Source organism: Petromyzon marinus, chromosome 73, assembly GCF_048934315.1.
Source record: "Petromyzon marinus isolate PM22_M1 ecotype Great Lakes invasive population chromosome 73, UKy_Petmar_22M1.pri1.0, whole genome shotgun sequence".
NCBI lineage: Eukaryota > Metazoa > Chordata > Hyperoartia > Petromyzontiformes > Petromyzontidae > Petromyzon > Petromyzon marinus.
In genome coordinates, this window is record NC_133739.1 from 9,098,479 (window position 1) to 9,125,627 (window position 27,149).

Genomic DNA, 27,149 nt, shown 5'->3' on the forward strand with positions numbered 1-27,149 from the left:
GAGTGGGTGGGTGGATGATTGGCTGGATGAGTGGGTGAGTGAGTGAGTGAGTGGGTGGTGAGTGGGTGGGTAAGTGATTGGGTGGGTGAGTGGATGGGTGAGTGGGTGAGTTGGTGGGTGGGTGATTGGGTGGGTGATTGGGTGAGTGAGTGGGTGGGTGGGTGAGTGGGTGGGTGAGTGTGTGAGTGGGTCAGTGGGTGGGTGAGTGGGTGAATGAGTGGGTGGGTGGGTGGCTGAGTGAGTGGGTGAGTGGGTGGGTGGGTGGGTGAGTGGGTGCTGTGGCTAGTCACGTGGCCCGCTAAGAGGATTAAAGTTTTTCTGATTCGTTTTCTGATTAAGTCTCTGGGGAGTCCGTAATAGCAGCAATAGCAGGAACATCATCATCATCGTCAACATCATCATCGTCAACATCGTCATCGTCAGCAACATCATCATCATCATCATCGTCAACATCATCATCAGCAACATCATCATTTCAACACCATCAGCACCATCATCACCGTCATCATAATTTCAACACTATCAGCACCATCAACATCATCACCATCATCATTATTTCAATACCATCAGCACCATCAACATCAGAATAATTTCATCACTATCAGCATCATTTGAACATCATCACCATAATCATCATCATCATCATTTCAACACAATCAACATCATCATCTACGTCATCACCATCATCAGCACCACCATTTCAACACCATCATCACCAACATCATCATCATAATTTCAACACCATCAGCACCATCAACATCAGAATAATTAAAACACCATCAGCATCATTTCCACATCATCATCATCATCATTTCAACACCATCAACATCATCATCTACATCATCACCATCATCAGCACCACCATTTCAACACCATCATCACCATCAACATCACCATCATCATCATTTCAACACTCTCAGCACCATCAACATCAGAATAATTACAACACCATCAGCATCATTTCCACATCATCATCATCATTACAACACCATCAACATCATCATCTACATCATCACCATCATCAGCACCACCATTTAAACACCATCATCACCATCAACATCACCATCATCATCATTTCAACACTCTCAGCACCATCAACATCAGAATAATTACAACACCATCAGCATCATTTCCACATCATCATCATCATCATTTCAACACCATCAACATCATCATCTACATCATCACCATCATCAGCACCACCATTTCAACACCATCATCACCATCAACATCACCATCATCATCATTTCAACACTCTCAGCACCATCAACATCAGAATAATTACAACACCATCAGCATCATTTCCACATCATCATCATCATCATTTCAACACCATCAACATCATCATCTACATCATCACCATCATCAGCACCACCATTTCAACACCATCATCACCATCATCAACATCACCATCATCATCATTTCAACACTCTCAGCACCATCAACATCAGAATAATTACAACACCATCAGCATCATTTCAACATCATCATCATCATCATCACAACACCATCAACATCATCATCTACATCATCACCATCATCAGCACCACCATTTCAACACCATCATCACCATCATCAACATCACCATCATCATCATTTCAACACTCTCAGCACCATCAACATCAGAATAATTACAACACCATCAGCATCATTTCAACATCATCATCATCATCACAACACCATCAACATCATCATCTACATCATCACCATCATCAGCACCACCATTTCAACACCATAATCACCATCAACATCACCATCATCATCATTTCAACACTCTCAGCACCATCAACATCAGAATAATTACAACACCATCAGCATCATTTCAACATCATCATTTCAACACCATCAACATCATCATCTACATCATCACCATCATCAGCACCACCATTTCAACACCATCATCACAATCATCATCATCATCACCATCATCATCTACATCATCAACATCATCATTTCAACATCACGGTGGATGCGTCAATGGTGGCAGCGATGATGATGATGATGGTGGTGATGGCGGTGATGGTGGTGATGGCGGTGATGGCGGTAGAGACCGCATTGATGGTGGAATCTGTGGGACCTCACTCAAGGTACCAGAGGGACCGGGATCTGTCTGTGAAGTTACAGCTGGATCAGAGACTTCACCCAAAATCCTTCAAGGATGGTCCAGAAACTCACTCGAGGTACCAGAGGGACCGGGATCTGTCTGCGAAGTTACAGATGGATCAGAGACTTCACCCAAAGTCCTACAAGGATGATCCAGAACCTCACTCGAGGTACCAGAGGGACCGGGATCTGTCTGCGAAGTTACAGATGGATCAGAGACTTCACCCAAAGTCCTTCAAGGATGATCCAGAACCTCACTCGAGGTACCAGAGGGACCGGGATCTGTCTGCGAAGTTACAGATGGATCAGAGACTTCACCGAAAATCCTTCAAGGATGGTCCAGAACCTCATTCGAGGTACCAGAGGGACCGGGATCCGTCTGCGAAGTTACAGATGGATCAGAGACTTCACCCAAAATCCTTCAAGGATGATCCAGAACCTCACTCGAGGTACCAGAGGGACCGGGATCCGTCTGTGAAGTTACAGATGGATCAGAGACTTCACCCAAAGTCCTTCAAGGATGATCCAGAACCTCACTCGAGGTACCAGAGGGACCGGGATCTGTCTGTGAAGTTACAGATGGATCAGAGACTTCACCCAAAGTCCTTCAAGGATGATCCAGAACCTCACTCGAGGTACCAGAGGGACCGGGATCCGTCTGGGAAGTTACAGATGGATCAGAGACTTCACCCAAAGTCCTTCAAGGATGATCCAGAACCTCACTCGAGGTACCAGAGGGACCGGGATCCGTCTGTGAAGTTACAGCTGGATCAGAGACTTCACCCAAAGTCCTTCAAGGATGATCCAGAACCTCACTCAAGGTACCAGAGGGACCGGGATCTGTCTGCGAAGTTACAGATGGATCAGAGACTTCACCCAAAGTCCTTCAAGGATGATCCAGAACCTCACTCGAGGTACCAGAGGGACCGGGATCTGTCTGTGAAGTTACAGATGGATCAGAGACTTCACCCAAAGTCCTACAAGGATGATCCAGAACCTCACTCGAGGTACCAGAGGGACCGGGATCCGTCTGTGAAGTTACAGATGGATCAGAGACTTCACCCAAAATCCTTCAAGGATGATCCAGAACCTCACTGGAGGTACCAGAGGGACCGGGATCCGTCTGCGAAGTTCCGAATGCAACGTGATCAGTCCGGTGGGGTCCAGACGGAAGAGCGGCAACCGAGATCCAAGACGCGGTGGAGGTAGGGGGTGATGGTGGTGATGGTGGTGATGGTGGTGGTGATGGTGGTGATGGTGATGGTGGTGATGGTGGTGGTGGTGGTGATGGTGATGATGGTGATGGTGGTGATGGTGGTGATGGTGATGGCGGTGATGGTGATGGTGGTGATGGCGATGGTGGTGATGGTGGTGATGGTGGTGGTGATGGTGATGGTGGTGATGATGGTGATGGTGGTGATGGTGATGATGGTGGTGATGGTGGTGGTGATGGTGATGGTGGTGATGGTGATGGTGGTGGTGGTGGTGGTGATGATGGTGATGATGGTGATGGTGGTGATGGTGGTGATGGTGATGGTGGTGATGGTGGTGATGGTGGTGATGGTGATGGTGGTGATGGTGATGGTGGTGATGGCGATGGTGGTGATGGTGGTGATGGTGGTGGTGATGGTGATGGTGGTGATGATGGTGATGGTGTTGATGGTGATGATGGTGGTGATGGTGGTGGTGATGGTGATGGTGGTGATGGTGGTGGTGGTGGTGATGATGGTGATGATGGTGGTGATGGTGGTGATGGTGGTGGTGGTGATGGTGGTGGTGGTGGTGATGGTGGTGATGGTGGTGATGGTGGTGATGGTGGTGGTGATGGTGGTGGTGGTTATGGTGGTGGTGGTGATGATGGTGATGATGGTGGTGATGGTGGTGATGGTGGTGATGGTGGTGGTGGTGATGGTGGTGGTGGTGGTGATGGTGGTGATGGTGGTGGTGATGGTGGTGATGGTGGTGATGGTGGTGGTGGTGATGGTGGTGGTGGTGATGGTGGTGATGGTGGTGGTGGTGATGATGGTGATGGTGGTGATGGTGGTGATGGTGGTGGTGATGGTGATGGTGGTGATGGTGGTGATGGTGGTGATGGTGATGATGGTGATGGTGGTGATGGTGGTGATGGTGGTGATGGTGATGGTGGTGATGGTGGTGGTGATGTTGTTGGTGGTGATGGTGGTGATGGTGGTGGTGATGGTGGTGATGGTGATGGTGGTGATGGCGATGGTGGTGATGATGATGGTGATGATGGTGGTGATGATCATGGTGGTAATGGGGATGGCGGTGATGGTGATGATGATGGTGGTGGTGGTGATGGTGGTGGTGATGATGGTGATGATGGTAGTGATGATGAGGTGGTGATGGTGATGGTGGTGATGATGGTGATGATGGTGATGATGGTGGTGATGGTGGTGGTGATGGTGGTGGTGGTGATGGTGGTGATGATGGTTGTGGTGATGGTGGTGATGATGGTGGTGGTGGTGATGGTGATGATGATGGTGATGGTGGTGATGATGATGGTGATGGTGGTGGTGATGATGGTGGTGGTGATGGTGGTGGTGATGGTGGTGGTGGTGATGGTGGTGATGGTGGTGGTGGTGATGATGGTGGTGGTCGTGGTAGTGATGATGGTGATGGTGGTGGTGATGGTGGTGATGGTGATGATGATGGTGGTGGTGATGGTGGTGGTGATGATGGTGATGATGGTGATGATGGTGGTGATGGGGATGGTGGTGATGGTGATGGTGGTGATGATGATGATGGTAATGGTGATGGTGCTGGTGATGATGGTGATGATGGTGGTGATGGTGATGATGGTGATGGTGGTGGTGGTGGTGATGATGGTAGTGGTGGTGATGGTGGTGATGGTGGGTATGATGGTTGTGATGGTGATGGTGATGATGGTGATGATGGTGATGATGGTCGTGGTGGTGGTGATGGTGGTGATTATGGTGGTGATGATGGTGGTGATAGTGATGGTGGTGATGGTGGTGATGGTGGTGGTGGTGATGGTGGTGGTGATGATGGTGATGATGGTGGTGATGATGGTGGTGATGATGGTGGTGATGATGGTGGTGATGGTGGTGATGGTGGTGATGGTGATGGTGGTGGTGATGGTGATGATGGTGATGATGGTGATAGAGGTGATGGTGGTGATGATGGTGGTGATGGTGATGATGATGGTGATGATGGTGATGGTGGTGGTGGTGCTGTAGGTGGTGATAGTGATGGTGGTGGTGATGGTGGTGATGGTGATGATGATGGTGGTGGTGATGGTGGTGATGATGATGGTGATGTTGGTGATGATGGTGGTGATGGTGGTGATGATGGTAGTGATGGTGATGGTGGTGATGGGGATGGCGGTGATGGTGATGATAATGGTGGTGGTGGTGATGGTGGTGGTGATGATGGTGATGATGGTGGTGTGATGATGGTGGTGATGGTGAAGATGGTGATTGATGGTGGTGATGGTGATGATGGTGATGATGGTGGTGATGGTGGTGGTGATGGTGGTGGTGGTGATGGTGATGGTGGTGATGATGGTGGTGGTGATGGTGGTGATGATGGTGGTGGTGGTGATGATGGTGGTGGTGATGGATGATAATGATGGTGATGGTGGTGATGATGGTGATGATGGTGGTGGTGGTGATGATGGTGGTGATGATGGTGGTGGTGGTGGTGATGATGGTGGTGATGGTGGTGATGGTGGTGATGGTGGTGGTGGTGATGGTGGTGGTGATGATGGGGATGATGGTGATGATGGTGGTGATGGTGTTGATGATGGTGGTGATGATGATGGTGGTGATGGTGGTGATGATGGTGATGATGGTGGTGATGGTGGTGGTGATGGTGGTGGTGATGGTGATGGTGGTGATGATGGTTGTGGTGATGGTGATGGTGGTGATGATGGTGGTGGTGGTGATGATGTGTGGTGATGGTGATGATGATGGTGATGGTGGTGATGGTGGTGGTGGTGGTGATGATGGTGATGGTGGTGATGGTGGTGGTGGTGATGGTGGTGATGGTGGTGGTGATGGTGATGGTGGTGATGGTGGTGATGGTGGTGATGGTGATGTGGTGATGGTGGTGATGGTGGTGGTGGTGATGGTGATGATGATGGTGGTGGTGGTGATGGTGGTGGTGATGATGGTGATGATGGTGGTGATGATGAGGTGGTGATGGTGATGGTGGTGATGATGGTGATGATGGTGATGATGGTGGTGATGGTGGTGGTGGTGGTGATGGTGGTGGTGATGATGGTGATGATGGTGGTGATGATGAGGTGGTGATGGTTGATGGTGGTGATGATGGTGATGATGGTGATGATGGTGGTGATGGTGGTGGTGATGGTGGTGGTGGTGATGGTGATGGTGGTGATGATGGTTGTGGTGATGGTGATGGTGGTGATGATGGTGGTGGTGGTGATGGTGATGATGATGGTGATGGTGGTGATGATGATGATGGTGATGGTGGTGGTGATGATGGTGGTGGTGATGGTGGTGGTGATGGTGGTGGTGGTGATGGTGGTGATGGTGGTGGTGGTGATGATGGTGGTGGTCGTGGTAGTGATGATGGTGATGGTGGTGGTGATGGTGGTGATGGTGATGATGATGGTGGTGGTGATGGTGGTGGTGATGATGGTGATGATGGTGATGATGGTGGTGATGGGGATGGTGGTGATGGTGATGGTGGTGATGATGATGATGGTGGTGGTGATGGTGGTGGTGATGATGGTGATGATGGTGGTGATGGTGATGATGGTGATGGTGGTGGTGGTGGTGATGATGGTGGTGGTGGTGGTGATGGTGGTGATGGTGGGTATGATGGTTGTGATGGTGATGATGGTGATGATGGTGATGATGGTCGTGGTGGTGGTGATGGTGGTGATTATGGTGGTGATGATGGTGGTGATAGTGATGGTGGTGATGGTGGTGATGGTGGTGGTGGTGATGGTGGTGGTGATGATGGTGATGATGGTGGTGATGATGGTGGTGATGATGGTGGTGATGATGGTGGTGATGGTGGTGATGGTGGTGATGGTGATGGTGGTGGTGATGGTGATGATGGTGATGATGGTGATAGAGGTGATGGTGGTGATGATGGTGGTGATGGTGATGATGATGGTGATGATGGTGATGGTGGTGATGTAGGTGGTGATAGTGATGGTGGTGGTGATGGTGGTGATGGTGATGATGATGGTGGTGGTGATGGTGGTGATGATGATGGTGATGTTGGTGATGATGGTGGTGATGGTGGTGATGATGGTAGTGATGGTGATGGTGGTGATGGGGATGGCGGTGATGGTGATGATGATGGTGGTGGTGGTGATGGTGGTGGTGATGATGGTGATGATGGTGGTGATGATGATGGTGGTGATGGTGAAGATGGTGATGATGGTGGTGATGGTGATGATGGTGATGATGGTGGTGATGGTGGTGGTGATGGTGGTGGTGGTGATGGTGATGGTGGTGATGATGGTGGTGGTGATGGTGGTGATGATGGTGGTGGTGGTGATGATGGTGGTGGTGATGGTGATAATGATGGTGATGGTGGTGATGATGGTGATGATGGTGGTGGTGGTGGTGGTGGTGATGATGGTGGTGATGATGGTGGTGGTGGTGGTGGTGATGATGGTGGTGATGGTGGTGATGGTGGTGATGGTGGTGGTGGTGATGGTGGTGGTGATGATGGTGATGGTGATGATGGTGGTGATGGTGTTGATGATGGTGGTGATGATGGTGGTGATGATGGTGGTGATGGTGGTGATGGTGGTGGTGATGGTGGTGGTGGTGATGGTGATGATGGTGATGATGGTGATAGAGGTGATGGTGGTGATGATGGTGGTGATGGTGATGATGATGGTGATGATGGTGATGGTGGTGGTGGTGATGTAGGTGGTGATAGTGATGGTGGTGGTGATGGTGGTGATGGTGATGATGATGGTGGTGGTGATGGTGGTGATGATGATGGTGATGTTGGTGATGATGGTGGTGATGGTGGTGATGATGGTAGTGATGGTGATGGTGGTGATGGGGATGGCGGTGATGGTGATGATAATGGTGGTGGTGGTGATGGTGGTGGTGATGATGGTGATGATGGTGGTGATGATGATGGTGGTGATGGTGAAGATGGTGATGATGGTGGTGATGGTGATGATGGTGATGATGGTGGTGATGGTGGTGGTGATGGTGGTGGTGGTGATGGTGATGGTGGTGATGATGGTGGTGGTGATGGTGGTGATGATGGTGGTGGTGGTGATGATGGTGGTGGTGATGGTGATAATGATGGTGATGGTGGTGATGATGGTGATGATGGTGGTGGTGGTGATGATGGTGGTGATGATGGTGGTGGTGGTGGTGATGAGGTGGTGATGGTGGTGATGGTGGTGATGGTGGTGGTGGTGATGGTGGTGGTGATGATGGGGATGATGGTGATGATGGTGGTGATGGTGTTGATGATGGTGGTGATGATGATGGTGGTGATGGTGGTGATGATGGTGATGATGGTGGTGATGGTGGTGGTGATGGTGGTGGTGATGGTGATGGTGGTGATGATGGTTGTGGTGATGGTGATGGTGGTGATGATGGTGGTGGTGGTGATGATGGTGGTGGTGATGGTGATGATGATGGTGATGGTGGTGATGGTGGTGGTGGTGATGATGGTGATGGTGGTGATGGTGGTGGTGGTGATGGTGGTGATGGTGGTGGTGATGGTGATGGTGGTGATGGTGGTGATGGTGGTGATGGTGATGGTGGTGATGGTGGTGATGGTGGTGGTGGTGATGATGGTGATGGTGGTGATGGTGGTGGTGATGTTGTTGGTGGTGATGGTGGTGATGGTGGTGGTGATGGTGGTGATGGTGATGGTGGTGATGGCGATGGTGGTGATGATGATGGTGATGATGGTGGTGATGATCATGGTGGTGATGGGGATGGCGGTGATGGTGATGATGATGGTGGTGGTGGTGATGGTGGTGGTGATGATGGTGATGATGGTGGTGATGATGAGGTGGTGATGGTGATGGTGGTGATGATGGTGATGATGGTGATGATGGTGGTGATGGTGGTGGTGATGGTGGTGGTGGTGATGGTGATGGTGGTGATGATGGTTGTGGTGATGGTGATGGTGGTGATGATGGTGGTGGTGGTGATGGTGATGATGATGGTGATGGTGGTGATGATGATGATGGTGATGGTGGTGGTGATGATGGTGGTGGTGATGGTGGTGGTGATGGTGGTGGTGGTGATGGTGGTGATGGTGGTGGTGGTGATGATGGTGGTGGTCGTGGTAGTGATGATGGTGATGGTGGTGGTGATGGTGGTGATGGTGATGATGATGGTGGTGGTGATGGTGGTGGTGATGATGGTGATGATGGTGATGATGGTGGTGATGGGGATGGTGGTGATGGTGATGGTGGTGATGATGATGATGGTGGTGGTGATGGTGGTGGTGATGATGGTGATGATGGTGGTGATGGTGATGATGGTGATGGTGGTGGTGGTGGTGATGATGGTGGTGGTGGTGGTGATGGTGGTGATGGTGGGTATGATGGTTGTGATGGTGATGATGGTGATGATGGTGATGATGGTCGTGGTGGTGGTGATGGTGGTGATTATGGTGGTGATGATGGTGGTGATAGTGATGGTGGTGATGGTGGTGATGGTGGTGGTGGTGATGGTGGTGGTGATGATGGTGATGATGGTGGTGATGATGGTGGTGATGATGGTGGTGATGATGGTGGTGATGGTGGTGATGGTGGTGATGGTGATGGTGGTGGTGATGGTGATGATGGTGATGATGGTGATAGAGGTGATGGTGGTGATGATGGTGGTGATGGTGATGATGATGGTGATGATGGTGATGGTGGTGATGTAGGTGGTGATAGTGATGGTGGTGGTGATGGTGGTGATGGTGATGATGATGGTGGTGGTGATGGTGGTGATGATGATGGTGATGTTGGTGATGATGGTGGTGATGGTGGTGATGATGGTAGTGATGGTGATGGTGGTGATGGGGATGGCGGTGATGGTGATGATGATGGTGGTGGTGGTGATGGTGGTGGTGATGATGGTGATGATGGTGGTGATGATGATGGTGGTGATGGTGAAGATGGTGATGATGGTGGTGATGGTGATGATGGTGATGATGGTGGTGATGGTGGTGGTGATGGTGGTGGTGGTGATGGTGATGGTGGTGATGATGGTGGTGGTGATGGTGGTGATGATGGTGGTGGTGGTGATGATGGTGGTGGTGATGGTGATAATGATGGTGATGGTGGTGATGATGGTGATGATGGTGGTGGTGGTGGTGGTGATGATGGTGGTGATGATGGTGGTGGTGGTGGTGGTGATGATGGTGGTGATGGTGGTGATGGTGGTGATGGTGGTGGTGGTGATGGTGGTGGTGATGATGGTGATGGTGATGATGGTGGTGATGGTGTTGATGATGGTGGTGATGATGGTGGTGATGATGGTGGTGATGGTGGTGATGGTGGTGATGGTGATGGTGGTGGTGATGGTGATGATGGTGATGATGGTGATAGAGGTGATGGTGGTGATGATGGTGGTGATGGTGATGATGATGGTGATGATGGTGATGGTGGTGGTGGTGATGTAGGTGGTGATAGTGATGGTGGTGGTGATGGTGGTGATGGTGATGATGATGGTGGTGGTGATGGTGGTGATGATGATGGTGATGTTGGTGATGATGGTGGTGATGGTGGTGATGATGGTAGTGATGGTGATGGTGGTGATGGGGATGGCGGTGATGGTGATGATAATGGTGGTGGTGGTGATGGTGGTGGTGATGATGGTGATGATGGTGGTGATGATGATGGTGGTGATGGTGAAGATGGTGATGATGGTGGTGATGGTGATGATGGTGATGATGGTGGTGATGGTGGTGGTGATGGTGGTGGTGGTGATGGTGATGGTGGTGATGATGGTGGTGGTGATGGTGGTGATGATGGTGGTGGTGGTGATGATGGTGGTGGTGATGGTGATAATGATGGTGATGGTGGTGATGATGGTGATGATGGTGGTGGTGGTGATGATGGTGGTGATGATGGTGGTGGTGGTGGTGATGATGGTGGTGATGGTGGTGATGGTGGTGATGGTGGTGGTGGTGATGGTGGTGGTGATGATGGGGATGATGGTGATGATGGTGGTGATGGTGTTGATGATGGTGGTGATGATGATGGTGGTGATGGTGGTGATGATGGTGATGATGGTGGTGATGGTGGTGGTGATGGTGGTGGTGATGGTGATGGTGGTGATGATGGTTGTGGTGATGGTGATGGTGGTGATGATGGTGGTGGTGGTGATGATGGTGGTGGTGATGGTGATGATGATGGTGATGGTGGTGATGGTGGTGGTGGTGATGATGGTGATGGTGGTGATGGTGGTGGTGGTGATGGTGGTGATGGTGGTGGTGATGGTGATGGTGGTGATGGTGGTGATGGTGGTGATGGTGATGGTGGTGATGGTGGTGATGGTGGTGGTGGTGATGATGGTGATGGTGGTGATGGTGGTGGTGATGTTGTTGGTGGTGATGGTGGTGATGGTGGTGGTGATGGTGGTGATGGTGATGGTGGTGATGGCGATGGTGGTGATGATGATGGTGATGATGGTGGTGATGATCATGGTGGTGATGGGGATGGCGGTGATGGTGATGATGATGGTGGTGGTGGTGATGGTGGTGGTGATGATGGTGATGATGGTGGTGATGATGAGGTGGTGATGGTGATGGTGGTGATGATGGTGATGATGGTGATGATGGTGGTGATGGTGGTGGTGATGGTGGTGGTGGTGATGGTGATGGTGGTGATGATGGTTGTGGTGATGGTGATGGTGGTGATGATGGTGGTGGTGGTGATGGTGATGATGATGGTGATGGTGGTGATGATGATGATGGTGATGGTGGTGGTGATGATGGTGGTGGTGATGGTGGTGGTGATGGTGGTGGTGGTGATGGTGGTGATGGTGGTGGTGGTGATGATGGTGGTGGTCGTGGTAGTGATGATGGTGATGGTGGTGGTGATGGTGGTGATGGTGATGATGATGGTGGTGGTGATGGTGGTGGTGATGATGGTGATGATGGTGATGATGGTGGTGATGGGGATGGTGGTGATGGTGATGGTGGTGATGATGATGATGGTGGTGGTGATGGTGGTGGTGATGATGGTGATGATGGTGGTGATGGTGATGATGGTGATGGTGGTGGTGGTGGTGATGATGGTGGTGGTGGTGGTGATGGTGGTGATGGTGGGTATGATGGTTGTGATGGTGATGATGGTGATGATGGTGATGATGGTCGTGGTGGTGGTGATGGTGGTGATTATGGTGGTGATGATGGTGGTGATAGTGATGGTGGTGATGGTGGTGATGGTGGTGGTGGTGATGGTGGTGGTGATGATGGTGATGATGGTGGTGATGATGGTGGTGATGATGGTGGTGATGATGGTGGTGATGGTGGTGATGGTGGTGATGGTGATGGTGGTGGTGATGGTGATGATGGTGATGATGGTGATAGAGGTGATGGTGGTGATGATGGTGGTGATGGTGATGATGATGGTGATGATGGTGATGGTGGTGATGTAGGTGGTGATAGTGATGGTGGTGGTGATGGTGGTGATGGTGATGATGATGGTGGTGGTGATGGTGGTGATGATGATGGTGATGTTGGTGATGATGGTGGTGATGGTGGTGATGATGGTAGTGATGGTGATGGTGGTGATGGGGATGGCGGTGATGGTGATGATGATGGTGGTGGTGGTGATGGTGGTGGTGATGATGGTGATGATGGTGGTGATGATGATGGTGGTGATGGTGAAGATGGTGATGATGGTGGTGATGGTGATGATGGTGATGATGGTGGTGATGGTGGTGGTGATGGTGGTGGTGGTGATGGTGATGGTGGTGATGATGGTGGTGGTGATGGTGGTGATGATGGTGGTGGTGGTGATGATGGTGGTGGTGATGGTGATAATGATGGTGATGGTGGTGATGATGGTGATGATGGTGGTGGTGGTGGTGGTGATGATGGTGGTGATGATGGTGGTGGTGGTGGTGGTGATGATGGTGGTGATGGTGGTGATGGTGGTGATGGTGGTGGTGGTGATGGTGGTGGTGATGATGGGGATGATGGTGATGATGGTGGTGATGGTGTTGATGATGGTGGTGATGATGATGGTGGTGGTGATGGTGATGGTGATGGTGGTGGTGATGGTGATGGTGGTGATGATGGTTGTGGTGATGGTGATGATGATGGTGATGATGGTGGTGATGGTGGTGGTGGTGATGATGTTGGACGTGGTGGTGATGATGGTGGTGATTGTGGTGATGATGGTGATGGTGGTGGTAGTGATGGTGTTGGTGATGGTCATGGTGGTGATGGTGGTGATGGTGGTGGTGGTGATGGTGATGGTGGTCATGGTGGTGATGGTGGTGGTGGTGATGGTGGTGGTGATGATGGTGGTGATGGTGATGATGGTGGTGATGATGGTGATGATGGTTGTGGTGATGGTGGTGGTTATGGTGGTGATGGTGGTGATGGTGGTGGTGATGATGGTGATGATGCTGATGGTGGTAATGGTGATGGCGATGATGATGGTGATGGTGTTGATGTTGGTGGTGACGGTGGTGATGGTGGTGGTGGTGGTGATGGTGGTGGTGATGGTGTTGGTGATGGTGGTGGTGATGGTGGTGATGATGGTGATGGTGGTCGTGATGGTGATGATGCTGATGATGGTGATGATGGTGGTGGTGGTGATGGTGGTGATGGTGATGATGCTGATGATGGTGGTGGTGATGGTGGTGGTGATGGTGATGATGATGGTGGTGATGGTGGTGGTGGTGGTGGTGATGGTGGGTATGTTGATGGTCATGGTGGTGATGGTGGTGTTGATGGTGATGGTGGTGATGGTGGTGATGGTGGTGATGGTGGTGATGATGGTGATGATGGTGGTGGTGATGGTAGTGGTGGTGATGATGGTAGTGATGGTGATGGTGGTGATGGGGATGGCGGTGATGGTGATGATGATGGTGGTGATGGTGGTGGTGATGATGGTGATGATGGTGGTGATGATGATGGTGGTGATGGTGAAGATGGTGATGATGGTGGTGATGGTGATGATGGTGATGATGGTGGTGATGGTGGTGGTGATGGTGGTGGTGGTGGTGATGGTGATGGTGGTGATGATGGTGGTGGTGATGGTGGTGATGATGGTGGTGGTGGTGATGATGGTGGTGGTGATGGTGATGAGGATGGTGATGGTGGTGATGATGGTGATGATGGTGGTGGTGGTGGTGATGATGGTGGTGATGATGGTGGTGGTGGTGGTGATGATGGTGGTGATGGTGATGGTGGTGATGGTGGTGATGGTGGTGGTGGTGATGGTGGTGGTGATGATGGGGATGATGGTGATGATGGTGGTGATGGTGTTGATGATGGTGGTGATGATGATGGTGGTGATGGTGGTGATGATGGTGATGATGGTGGTGATGGTGGTGGTGATGGTGATGGTGGTGGTGATGGTGATGGTGGTGATGATGGTTGTGGTGATGGTGATGGTGGTGATGATGGTGGTGGTGGTGGTGATGATGGTGGTGGTGATGGTGATGATGATGGTGATGATGGTGGTGATGGTGGTGGTGGTGGTGATGATGGTGGACGTGGTGGTGATGATGGTGGTGATGGTGATGGTGGTGATGGTGGTGATGGTGGTGGTGGTGATGGTGGTGGTGATGATGGTGATGATGGTGATGTTGGTGGTGATGGTGATGATGGTGATGATGGTGATGATGGTGGTGGTGATGGTAGTGGTGATGGTGGTGATGGTGGTGATGATGATGGTGATGGTGGTGATGGTGATGGTGGTGGTGATGGTGGTGGTGATGATGGTGGTGATGGTGGTGATGGTGGTGGTGATGGTGGTGGTGATGGTGGTGGTGATGGTGATGGTGGTGATGGTGGTGGTGATAATGGTGATGATGGTGATGGTGGTGATGGTGGTCGTGACGGTGGTGATGGTGGTGGTGATGGTGGTGATGGTTGTGGTGGTGATGATAGTTATGATGGTGATGGTGGTGATGGTGGTGGTGGTGATGGTGATGATGATGGTGGTGGTGATGGTGTTGATGATGGTGATGGTGTTGATGGTGGTGGTGATGATGGTGATGATGGTGTTGGTGGTGTTGATGGTGGTGATGGTGGTGGTGATGATGGTGATGGTGGTAGTGGTGATGGTGATGATGATGGTGATGGTGTTGATGATGGTGATGGTGTTGATGGTGATGGTGATGATGGTGATGGTGGTGTTGATGGTGGTGATGGTGGTGGTAATGGTGATGATGGTGGTGATTGTGGTGATGATGGTGATGGTGGTGGTAGTGATGGTGGTGGTGATGGTCATGGTGGTGATGGTGGTGTTGGTGGTGGTGGTGATGGTGATGGTGGTCATGGTGGTGATGGTGGTGGTGGTGATGGTGGTGGTGGTGATGGTGGTGATGGTGGTGGTGATAGTGATGGTGGTAGTGATGGTGATGATGATGGTGATGATGGTGATGATGGTTGTGGTGATGGTGGTGGTTATGGTGGTGATGGTGGTGATGGTGGTGGTGATGATGGTGATGATGCTGATGGTGGTAATGGTGATGGCGATGATGATGGTGATGGTGTTGATGTTGGTGGTGACGGTGGTGATGGTGGTGGTGGTGGTGATGGTGGTGGTGATGGTGTTGGTGATGGTGGTGGTGATGGTGATGGTGGTGATGATGGTGATGGTGGTCGTGATGGTGATGATTCTGATGATGGTGATGATGGTGGTGGTGGTGATGGTGGTGATGGTGATGATGCTGATGATGGTGGTGGTGATGGTGGTGGTGGTGGTGATGGTGGTGGTGGTGATGGTGGTGATGATGGTGATGATGGTGGTGGTGATGGTAGTGGTGATGGTGGTGATGGTGGTGATGATGATGGTGGTGATGGTGGTGGTGATGATGGTGATGATGGTGATGGTGGTGGTGGTGATGGTGGTGGTGATGGTGGTGATGGTGGGGGTGATGGTGGTGGTGATGGTGGTGGTGATGGTGGTGATGGTGGTGATGGTGGTGGTGATAATGGTGATGATGGTGGTGATGGTGATGGTGGTCGTGACGGTGGTGATGGTGGTGGTGATGGTGGTGATGATGGTGGTGGTGATGGTGGTGGTGGTGATGGTGTTGATGATGGTGGTGGTGATGGTGTTGATGATGGTGATGGTGTTGATGGTGGTGGTGATGGTGATGATGGTGATGGTGGTGGTGATGGTGGTGATGGTGGTGGTAATGGTGATGATGGTGGTGATGGTGGTGGTAATGGTGATGATGGTGGTGATTGTGGTGATGATGGTGAAGGTGGTGGTAGTGATGGTGGTGGTGATGGTGATGGTGGTGATGGTGATGGTGGTGATGATGGTGGTGGTGGTGATGGTGGTGGTTATGGTGGTGATGGTGGTGATGGTGGTGGTGATGATGGTGATGATGCTGATGGTGGTGATGGTGATGATGATGTTAATGGTGGTGATGTTGGTGGTGACGGTGGTGATGGTGGTGGTGATGGTGGTGGTGATGGTGGTGGTGATGGTGGTGGTGATGGTGATGGTGGTGATAATGGTGATGGTGGTCGTGATGGTGATGATGATGGTGGTGATGGTGGTGGTGATGGTGGTGATGGTGGTGGTGGTGATGGTGGTGATGGTGGTGGTGATGGTGATGATGATGGTGGTGGTGATGGTGGTGATGATGGTGATGGTGGTCGTGATGGTGATGATGCTGATGATGGTGATGATGGTGGTGGTGGTGATGGTGGTGATGGTGATGATGCTGATGATGGTGGTGGTGATGGTGGTGGTGATGGTGATGATGATGGTGGTGATGGTGGTGGTGGTGGTGGTGATGGTGGGTATGTTGATGGTCATGGTGGTGATGGTGGTGTTGATGGTGATGGTGGTGGTGGTGATGGTGGTGATGGTGGTGATGGTGGTGATGATGGTGATGATGGTGGTGGTGATGGTAGTGGTGGTGATGATGGTAGTGATGGTGATGGTGGTGATGGGGATGGCGGTGATGGTGATGATGATGGTGGTGATGGTGGTGGTGATGATGGTGATGATGGTGGTGATGATGATGGTGGTGATGGTGAAGATGGTGATGATGGTGGTGATGGTGATGATGGTGATGATGGTGGTGATGGTGGTGGTGATGGTGGTGGTGGTGGTGATGGTGATGGTGGTGATGATGGTGGTGGTGATGGTGGTGATGATGGTGGTGGTGGTGATGATGGTGGTGGTGATGGTGATGAGGATGGTGATGGTGGTGATGATGGTGATGATGGTGGTGGTGGTGGTGATGATGGTGGTGATGATGGTGGTGGTGGTGGTGATGATGGTGGTGATGGTGATGGTGGTGATGGTGGTGATGGTGGTGGTGGTGATGGTGGTGGTGATGATGGGGATGATGGTGATGATGGTGGTGATGGTGTTGATGATGGTGGTGATGATGATGGTGGTGATGGTGATGATGGTGATGATGGTGGTGATGGTGGTGGTGATGGTGATGGTGGTGGTGATGGTGATGGTGGTGATGATGGTTGTGGTGATGGTGATGGTGGTGATGATGGTGGTGGTGGTGGTGATGATGGTGGTGGTGATGGTGATGATGATGGTGATGATGGTGGTGATGGTGGTGGTGGTGGTGATGATGGTGGACGTGGTGGTGATGATGGTGGTGATGGTGATGGTGGTGATGGTGGTGATGGTGGTGGTGGTGATGGTGGTGGTGATGATGGTGATGATGGTGATGTTGGTGGTGATGGTGATGATGGTGATGATGGTGATGATGGTGGTGGTGATGGTAGTGGTGATGGTGGTGATGGTGGTGATGATGATGGTGATGGTGGTGATGGTGATGGTGGTGGTGATGGTGGTGGTGATGATGGTGGTGATGGTGGTGATGGTGGTGGTGATGGTGGTGGTGATGGTGGTGGTGATGGTGATGGTGGTGATGGTGGTGGTGATAATGGTGATGATGGTGATGGTGGTGATGGTGGTCGTGACGGTGGTGATGGTGGTGGTGATGGTGGTGATGGTTGTGGTGGTGATGATAGTTATGATGGTGATGGTGGTGATGGTGGTGGTGGTGATGGTGATGATGATGGTGGTGGTGATGGTGTTGATGATGGTGATGGTGTTGATGGTGGTGGTGATGATGGTGATGATGGTGTTGGTGGTGTTGATGGTGGTGATGGTGGTGGTGATGATGGTGATGGTGGTAGTGGTGATGGTGATGATGATGGTGATGGTGTTGATGATGGTGATGGTGTTGATGGTGATGGTGATGATGGTGATGGTGGTGTTGATGGTGGTGATGGTGGTGGTAATGGTGATGATGGTGGTGATTGTGGTGATGATGGTGATGGTGGTGGTAGTGATGGTGGTGGTGATGGTCATGGTGGTGATGGTGGTGATGGTGGTGGTGGTGATGGTGATGGTGGTCATGGTGGTGATGGTGGTGGTGGTGATGGTGGTGGTGGTGATGGTGGTGATGGTGGTGGTGATAGTGATGGTGGTAGTGATGGTGATGATGATGGTGATGATGGTGATGATGGTTGTGGTGATGGTGGTGGTTATGGTGGTGATGGTGGTGATGGTGGTGGTGATGATGGTGATGATGCTGATGGTGGTAATGGTGATGGCGATGATGATGGTGATGGTGTTGATGTTGGTGGTGACGGTGGTGATGGTGGTGGTGGTGGTGATGGTGGTGGTGATGGTGTTGGTGATGGTGGTGGTGATGGTGATGGTGGTGATGATGGTGATGGTGGTCGTGATGGTGATGATTCTGATGATGGTGATGATGGTGGTGGTGGTGATGGTGGTGATGGTGATGATGCTGATGATGGTGGTGGTGATGGTGGTGGTGGTGGTGATGGTGGTGGTGGTGATGGTGGTGATGATGGTGATGATGGTGGTGGTGATGGTAGTGGTGATGGTGGTGATGGTGGTGATGATGATGGTGGTGATGGTGGTGGTGATGATGGTGATGATGGTGATGGTGGTGGTGGTGATGGTGGTGGTGATGGTGGTGATGGTGGGGGTGATGGTGGTGGTGATGGTGGTGGTGATGGTGGTGATGGTGGTGATGGTGGTGGTGATAATGGTGATGATGGTGATGGTGGTGATGGTGATGGTGGTCGTGACGGTGGTGATGGTGGGGGTGATGGTGGTGATGATGGTGGTGGTGATGGTGGTGGTGGTGATGGTGTTGATGATGGTGGTGGTGATGGTGTTGATGATGGTGATGGTGTTGATGGTGGTGGTGATGGTGATGATGGTGATGGTGGTGGTGATGGTGGTGATGGTGGTGGTAATGGTGATGATGGTGGTGATGGTGGTGGTAATGGTGATGATGGTGGTGATTGTGGTGATGATGGTGAAGGTGGTGGTAGTGATGGTGGTGGTGATGGTGATGGTGGTGATGGTGATGGTGGTGATGATGGTGGTGGTGGTGATGGTGGTGGTTATGGTGGTGATGGTGGTGATGGTGGTGGTGATGATGGTGATGATGCTGATGGTGGTGATGGTGATGATGATGTTAATGGTGGTGATGTTGGTGGTGACGGTGGTGATGGTGGTGGTGATGGTGGTGGTGATGGTGGTGGTGATGGTGGTGGTGATGGTGATGGTGGTGATAATGGTGATGGTGGTCGTGATGGTGATGATGATGGTGGTGATGGTGGTGGTGATGGTGGTGATGGTGGTGGTGGTGATGGTGGTGATGGTGGTGGTGATGGTGATGATGATGGTGGTGGTGATGGTGGTGATGATGGTGATGGTGGTGATGATGGTGATGATGGTGATGGTGGTGATGGTGGTGGAGGTGATGGTTATGGTGATGATGGTGGTGGTGATGGTGGTGGTGATGGTGATGGTGTTTGTGATGGTGGTGATGGTGGTGATGGTGGTGGTGATGATGATGGTGGTGGTGATGGTGGTGTTGATGGTGATGGTGGTGATGATGGTGATGATGGTGATGGTCGTGATTGTGGTGGAGGTGATGGTGATGGTGATGATGGTGATGGTGGTGGTGATGGTAATGGTGATGGTGGTGGTGATGGTGATGGTGTTTGTGCTGGTGTTTGTGATGGTGGTGATGGTGGTGGTGATGGTGATGATGGTGGTGATGATGGTGATGATGGTGGTGATGGTGGTGGAGGTGGTGATGGTGCTGGTGATGGTGATGATGGTGGTGGTGATGGTGATGATGATGGTGATGATGGTGGTGATGGTGGTGGTGGTGGTGATGATGGTGGACGTGGTGGTGATGATGGTGGTGATGGTGGTGGTGGTGATGGTGGTGGTGATGATGGTGATGATGGTGATGTTGGTGGTGATGGTGATGATGGTGATGATGGTGATGATGGTGGTGGGGGTGATGGTAGTGGTGATGGTGGTGATGGTGGTGATGATGATGGTGATGGTGGTGATGGTGGTGGTGATGGTGGTGGTGATGATGGTGGTGATGGTGGTGATGGTGGTGGTGATGGTGGTGGTGATGGTGGTGGTGGTGATAATGGTGATGATGGTGATGGTGGTTATGGTGATGGTGGTCGTGACGGTGGTGATGGTGGTGGTGATGGTGGTGATGGTTGTGGTGGTGATGATAGTTATGATGGTGATGGTGGTGATGGTGGTGGTGGTGATGGTGATGATGATGGTGGTGGTGATGGTGTTGATGATGGTGATGGTGTTGATGGTGGTGGTGATGATGGTGATGATGGTGTTGGTGGTGTTGATGGTGGTGATGGTGGTGGTGATGATGGTGATGGTGGTGGTGGTGATGGTGATGATGGTGATGGTCGTGATTGTGGTGGAGGTGATGGTGATGGTCGTGATTGTGGTGGAGGTGATGGTGATGGTGATGATGGTGATGGTGGTGGTGATGGTAATGGTGATGGTGGTGGTGATGGTGATGGTGTTTGTGCTGGTGTTTGTGATGGTGGTGATGGTGGTGGTGATGGTGATGATGGTGGTGATGATGGTGATGATGGTGGTGATGGTGGTGGAGGTGGTGATGGTGCTGGTGATGGTGATGATGGTGGTGGTGATGGTGATGATGATGGTGATGATGGTGGTGATGGTGGTGGTGGTGGTGATGATGGTGGACGTGGTGGTGATGATGGTGGTGATGGTGGTGGTGGTGATGGTGGTGGTGATGATGGTGATGATGGTGATGTTGGTAGTGATGGTGATGATGGTGATGATGGTGATGATGGTGGTGGTGGTGATGGTAGTGGTGATGGTGGTGATGGTGGTGATGATGATGGTGATGGTGGTGATGGTGGTGGTGATGGTGGTGGTGATGATGGTGGTGATGGTGGTGATGGTGGTGGTGATGGTGGTGGTGATGGTGGTGGTGGTGATAATGGTGATGATGGTGATGGTGGTTATGGTGATGGTGGTCGTGACGGTGGTGATGGTGGTGGTGATGGTGGTGATGGTTGTGGTGGTGATGATAGTTATGATGGTGATGGTGGTGATGGTGGTGGTGGTGATGGTGATGATGATGGTGGTGGTGATGGTGTTGATGATGGTGATGGTGTTGATGGTGGTGGTGATGATGGTGATGATGGTGTTGGTGGTGTTGATGGTGGTGATGGTGGTGGTGATGATGGTGATGGTGGTGGTGGTGATGGTGATGATGATGGTGATGGTGTTGATGATGGTGATGGTGTTGATGGTGATGGTGATGATGGTGATGGTGGTGTTGATGGTGGTGATGGTGGTGGTAATGGTGATGATGGTGGTGATTGTGGTGATGATGGTGATGGTGGTGGTAGTGATGGTGGTGGTGATGGTCATGGTGGTGATGGTGGTGATGGTGGTGGTGGTGATGGTGATGGTGGTCATGGTGGTGATGGTGGTGGTGGTGATGGTGGTGGTGGTGATGGTGGTGATGGTGGTGGTGATAGTGATGGTGGTAGTGATGGTGATGATGATGGTGATGATGGTGATGATGGTTGTGGTGATGGTGGTGGTTATGGTGGTGATGGTGGTGATGGTGGTGGTGATGATGGTGATGATGCTGATGGTGGTAATGGTGATGGCGATGATGATGGTGATGGTGTTGATGTTGGTGGTGACGGTGGTGATGGTGGTGGTGGTGGTGATGGTGGTGGTGATGGTGTTGGTGATGGTGGTGGTGATGGTGATGGTGGTGATGATGGTGATGGTGGTCGTGATGGTGATGATTCTGATGATGGTGATGATGGTGGTGGTGGTGATGGTGGTGATGGTGATGATGCTGATGATGGTGGTGGTGATGGTGGTGGTGGTGGTGATGATGGTCGTGGTGATGGTGGTGATGATGGTGATGATGGTGGTGGTGATGGTAGTGGTGATGGTGGTGATGGTGGTGATGATGATGGTGGTAATGGTGGTGGTGATGATGGTGATGATGGTGATGGTGGTGATGGTGGTGGTGATGGTGGTGATGGTGGGGGTGATGGTGGTGGTGGTGATGGTGGTGATGGTGGTGATGGTGGTGGTGATAATGGTGATGATGGTGATGGTGGTGATGGTGATGGTGGTCGTGACGGTGGTGATGGTGGTGGTGATGGTGGTGATGATGGTCGTGGTGATGATGGTGGTGGTGATGGTGTTGATGATGGTGGTGGTGATGGTGTTGATGATGGTGATGGTGTTGATGGTGGTGGTGATGGTGATGATGGTGATGGTGGTGGTGATGGTGGTGATGGTGGTGGTAATGGTGATGATGGTGGTGATGGTGGTGGTAATGGTGATGATGGTGGTGATTGTGGTGATGATGGTGAAGGTGGTGGTAGTGATGGTGGTGGTGATGGTGATGGTGGTGATGGTGATGGTGGTGATGATGGTGGTGGTGGTGATGGTGGTGGTTATGGTGGTGATGGTGGTGATGGTGGTGGTGATGATGGTGATGATGCTGATGGTGGTGATGGTGATGATGATGTTAATGGTGGTGATGTTGGTGGTGACGGTGGTGATGGTGGTGGTGATGGTGGTGGTGATGGTGGTGGTGATGGTGGTGGTGATGGTGATGGTGGTGATAATGGTGATGGTGGTCGTGATGGTGATGATGATGGTGGTGGTGGTGATGGTGGTGATGGTGGTGGTGGTGATGGTGGTGATGGTGGTGGTGATGGTGATGATGATGGTGGTGGTGATGGTGGTGATGATGGTGATGGTGGTGATGATGGTGATGATGGTGATGGTGGTGATGGTGGTGGAGGTGATGGTTATGGTGATGATGGTGGTGGTGATGGTGGTGGTGATGGTGATGGTGTTTGTGATGGTGGTGATGGTGGTGATGGTGGTGGTGATGATGATGGTGGTGGTGATGGTGGTGATGATGGTGATGGTGGTGATGATGGTGATGATGGTGATGGTCGTGATTGTGGTGGAGGTGATGGTGATGATGGTGATGGTGGTGGTGATGGTAATGGTGATGGTGGTGGTGATGGTGATGGTGTTTGTGCTGGTGTTTGTGATGGTGGTGATGGTGGTGGTGATGGTGGTGATGATGGTGATGATGGTGGTGGTGGTGGTGGCGGTGGGGGTGATTTATCCCTCTCTCCCCGTATTTCCCCGTGTCTCCTTGTCTCCCCGTGTCTCTCTGTCTTTCTGTCTCTCTGTGTCTCTGTCTCGGTCTCTCTGTCTCTCTGTGTCTCTGTCTCGGTCTCTCTGTCTCTCTGTGTCTCTCTGTCTCTCTGTGTCTCTCTGTGTCTCTGTCTCGGTGTCTCTGTCTCCCCGTGTCTCTCTGTCTCTCTGTCTCTCTGTCCCTGTCTCGGTCTCTCTGTCTCTCTGTCTTTCTGTCTCTCTGTTTCTCTGTCTCGGTCTCTCTGTCTATCTGTGTCTCTCTGTCTCTCTGTGTCTCTCTGTGTCTCTGTCTCGGTGTCTCTGTCTCCTCGTGTCTCTCTGTCTCTCTGTCTCCCTGTCTCTCTGTCCCTGTCTCGGTCTCTCTGTCTCTCTGTCTCTCTGTGTCTCTCTGTGTCTCTGTCTCTGTCTCTGTGTCTCTCTGTATCTCTGTCTCTGTCTCTCTGTCTCTGTATCTCTGTCTCTGTCTCTCTGTGTCTGTCTCTCTGTGTCTCTCTGTCTCTCTGTCTCTCTGTCTCTGTCTCTCTGTCTCTGTCTTTGTCTCTCTCTGTCTTTCTGTCTCTCTGTCTCTGTATCTCTGTCTCTGTGTCTCTGTGTCTCGGTCTCTCTGTGTCTCTGTCTCTGTCTCTCTGTGTCTTTGTCTCTGTGTGTCTCTCTGTCTCTGTCTTTCTGTCTCTCTGTGTCTCTGTCTCTCTGCGTCTCTCTGTCTGTGTCTCTGTCTGTTTCTCTGTCTCTGTCGTTCTGTCTGTCTGTCTCTCTGTCTCTCTGTCTCTCTGTTTTTCTGTCTCTGTGTCTCTGTCTCTGTGTCTCTGTCTCTGTCTCTCTGTCTCTGTGTATCCCTGTCTCTCTGTCTCTCTGTCTGTGTCTCTGTCTCTGTGTCTATCTGTGTCTCTGTCTCTGTCTCTCTGTCTCTGTCTCTCTGTCTCTGTCTGTCTGTCTCTGTCTCTCTGTGTATCTGTCTCTCTCTGTCTCTGTCGCTCTGTATCTCTGTCCATGTCTCTTTCTGTCTCTGTGTCTCTGTCTCTGTCTCTCTGTCTCTGTGTCTCTGTCTCTGTGTCTCTGTCTCTGTCTCTGTGTCTCTGTCTCTGTGTCTCTGTCTCTGTGTCTCTGTCTCTGTCTCTCTGTCTCTGTGTCTCTGTCTCTGGTGTCTCTGTCTCTGTCTCTGTGTCTCTGTCTCTGTCTCTCTGTCTCTGTGTCTCTGTCTCTGTCTCTGTGTCTCTGTGTCTCTGTCTCTGTGTCTCTGTCTCTGTCTCTCTGTCTCTGTGTCTCTGTCTCTGTGTCTCTGTCTCTCTGTCTCTGTGTCTGTGTCTCTGTGTCTCTGTCTCTGTGTCTCTGTCTCTGTCTCTCTGTGTCTGTGTCTCTGTCTCTGTGTCTCTGTTTCTTTCTCTCTGTCTCTGCCTCTCTCTGTCTCTGTCTCTGTGTCTCTGTGTCTCTGTGTCTCTATCTCTGTGTCTCTGTGTCTCTTTCTCTGTCTCTCTGTCTCTATGTCTGTCTCTGTGTCTCTGTCTCTCTGTCTGTGTCTGTGTCTCTGTGTCTCTGTCTGTGTGTCTCTGTCTCTCTGTCTCTGTGTCTCTCTGTCTCTGTGTCTCTCTGTCTCTCTGTCTCTCTGTGTCTCTGTCTGTGTCTCTGTGTATCTGTGTCTTTGTCTCTGTGTCTCTGTCTCTGTCTCTGTGTCTCTGTCTCTGTGTCTCTGTGTCTCTGTGTCTGTGTCTCTGTGTCTCTGTGTCTCTTTCTCTGTGTCTCTGTCTCTCTGTCTGTGTCTGTCTCTCTGTCTGTGTCTGTGTCTCTGTGTCTGTGTCTCTGTCTCTGTCTCTGTCTGTGTCTCTGTGTCTCTGTTTCTGTCTCTCTCTGTGTCTCTGTCTCTCTGTCTCTCTGTGTCTCTGTCTGTGTCTCTGTGTCTCTGTGTCTCTGTCTCTGTGTCTCTGTCTCTGTCTCTCTCTGTGTCTCTGTCTCTCTGTCTCTCTGTCTCTCTGTGTCTCTGTCTGTGTCTCTGTGTCTCTGTCTCTGTGTCTCTGTGTCTCTGTGTCTCTTTCTCTGTGTCTCTGTCTCTGTGTCTCTGTGTCTCTGTCTCTGTGTCTCTCTGTCTGTGTCTCTGTGTCTCTGTGTCTCTGTCTCTGTGTTTCTGTCTCTCTGTCTCTGTGTCTCTGTCTCTCTGTGTCTCTGTGTCTCTGTGTCTCTTTCTCTGTGTCTCTGTCTCTGTGTCTCTGTGTCTCTGTCTCTGTGTCTCTGTCTCTCTGTCTGTGTCTGTGTGTCTCTGTGTCTCTGTCTCTGTGTTTCTGTGTCTCTGTCTCTCTGTCTCTGTGTCTCTGTCTCTCTGTGTCTCTGTGTCTCTCTGTCTCTCTGTCTCTCTATGTCTCTGTGTCTGTGTCTCTGTGTCTCTCTGTCTCTGTCTCTCTGTCTGTGTCTGTGTCTCTGTGTCTCTGTCTTTGTCTCTCTGTCTCTGTGTCTCTGTCTCTGTGTCTCTGTCTCTGTGTCTCTGTCTCTCTGTCTCTCTCTGTCTCTGTGTCTATGTGTCTGTGTGTCTCTCTGTCTCTCTATGTCTCTCTCTCTGTGTCTCTCTGTGTCTCTGTCTCTGTCTCTGTGTCTCTGTCTCTCTGTCTGTGTCTCTGTGACTCTGTCTCTCTGTCTCTCTCTGTCTCTGCCTCTGTGTCTATGTGTCTGTGTCTCTGTCTCTGTGTCTCTCTGTCTGTGTCTCTGTGTCTCTATCTCTGTGTCTTTGTCTTTGTCTCTCTGTCTCTGTGTCTCTGTCTCTGTCTCTCTGTCTCTGTGTCTCTGTCTCTGTGTCTCTGTGTCTCTGTCTCTGTCTCTGTGTCTCTGTGTCTCTGTCTCTGTGTCTCTGTGTCTCTCTGTGTCTCTTTGTGTCTCTCTGTCTCTCTGTGTCTCTGTGTCTCTGTCTCTCTGTGTCTCTGTGTCTCTGTCTCTGTGTCTCTCTATCTCTGTCTCTGTCTCTCTGTCTGTGTCTCTGTGTCTCTGTCTCTGTGTTTCTGTGTCTCTGTCTCTCTGTGTCTCTGTCTCTGTGTCTATGTGTCTCTGTCTCTGTGTCTCTCTATCTCTCTGTCTCTGTCTCTCTGTCTGTGTCTCTGTGTCTCTGTCTCTGTGTCTCTGTGTCTCTGTGTCTGTGTCTCTGTGTCTCTGTCTGTGTCTCTGTGTCTGTGTCTCTGTGTCTCTCTGTGTCTCTTTGTGTCTCTCTGTCTCTCTGTGTCTCTGTGTCTCTGTCTCTCTGTCTCTGTGTCTCTGTCTCTGTGTCTCTGTGTGTCTGTGTCTCTCTGTGTCTCTCTGTCTGTGTCTCTGTGTCTCTGTGTCTCTGTCTCTGTGTCTCTCTGTCTGTGTCTCTGTGTCTCTGTGTCTCTCTGTGTCTCTGTGTCTCTGTCTG

The 27,149-nt window shown here is 51.2% G+C and overlaps 1 protein-coding gene across 1 annotated transcript in view; it reads left to right on the plus strand.

Annotated features, from left to right (window-relative positions):
• The first annotated feature begins 1,440 nt into the window (after window positions 1-1,440).
• The window catches only part of LOC116937925 (uncharacterized), a 209,181-nt gene continuing 183,472 nt past the window's right edge, over window positions 1,441-27,149 (plus strand). Inside the window, exon 1 of the mRNA XM_076055901.1 lies at window positions 1,441-3,308. Coding sequence (XP_075912016.1) covers window positions 1,978-3,308 — 1,331 coding nt within the window. The 5' untranslated portion in view covers window positions 1,441-1,977. The remainder of the gene's footprint in view (window positions 3,309-27,149) is intronic.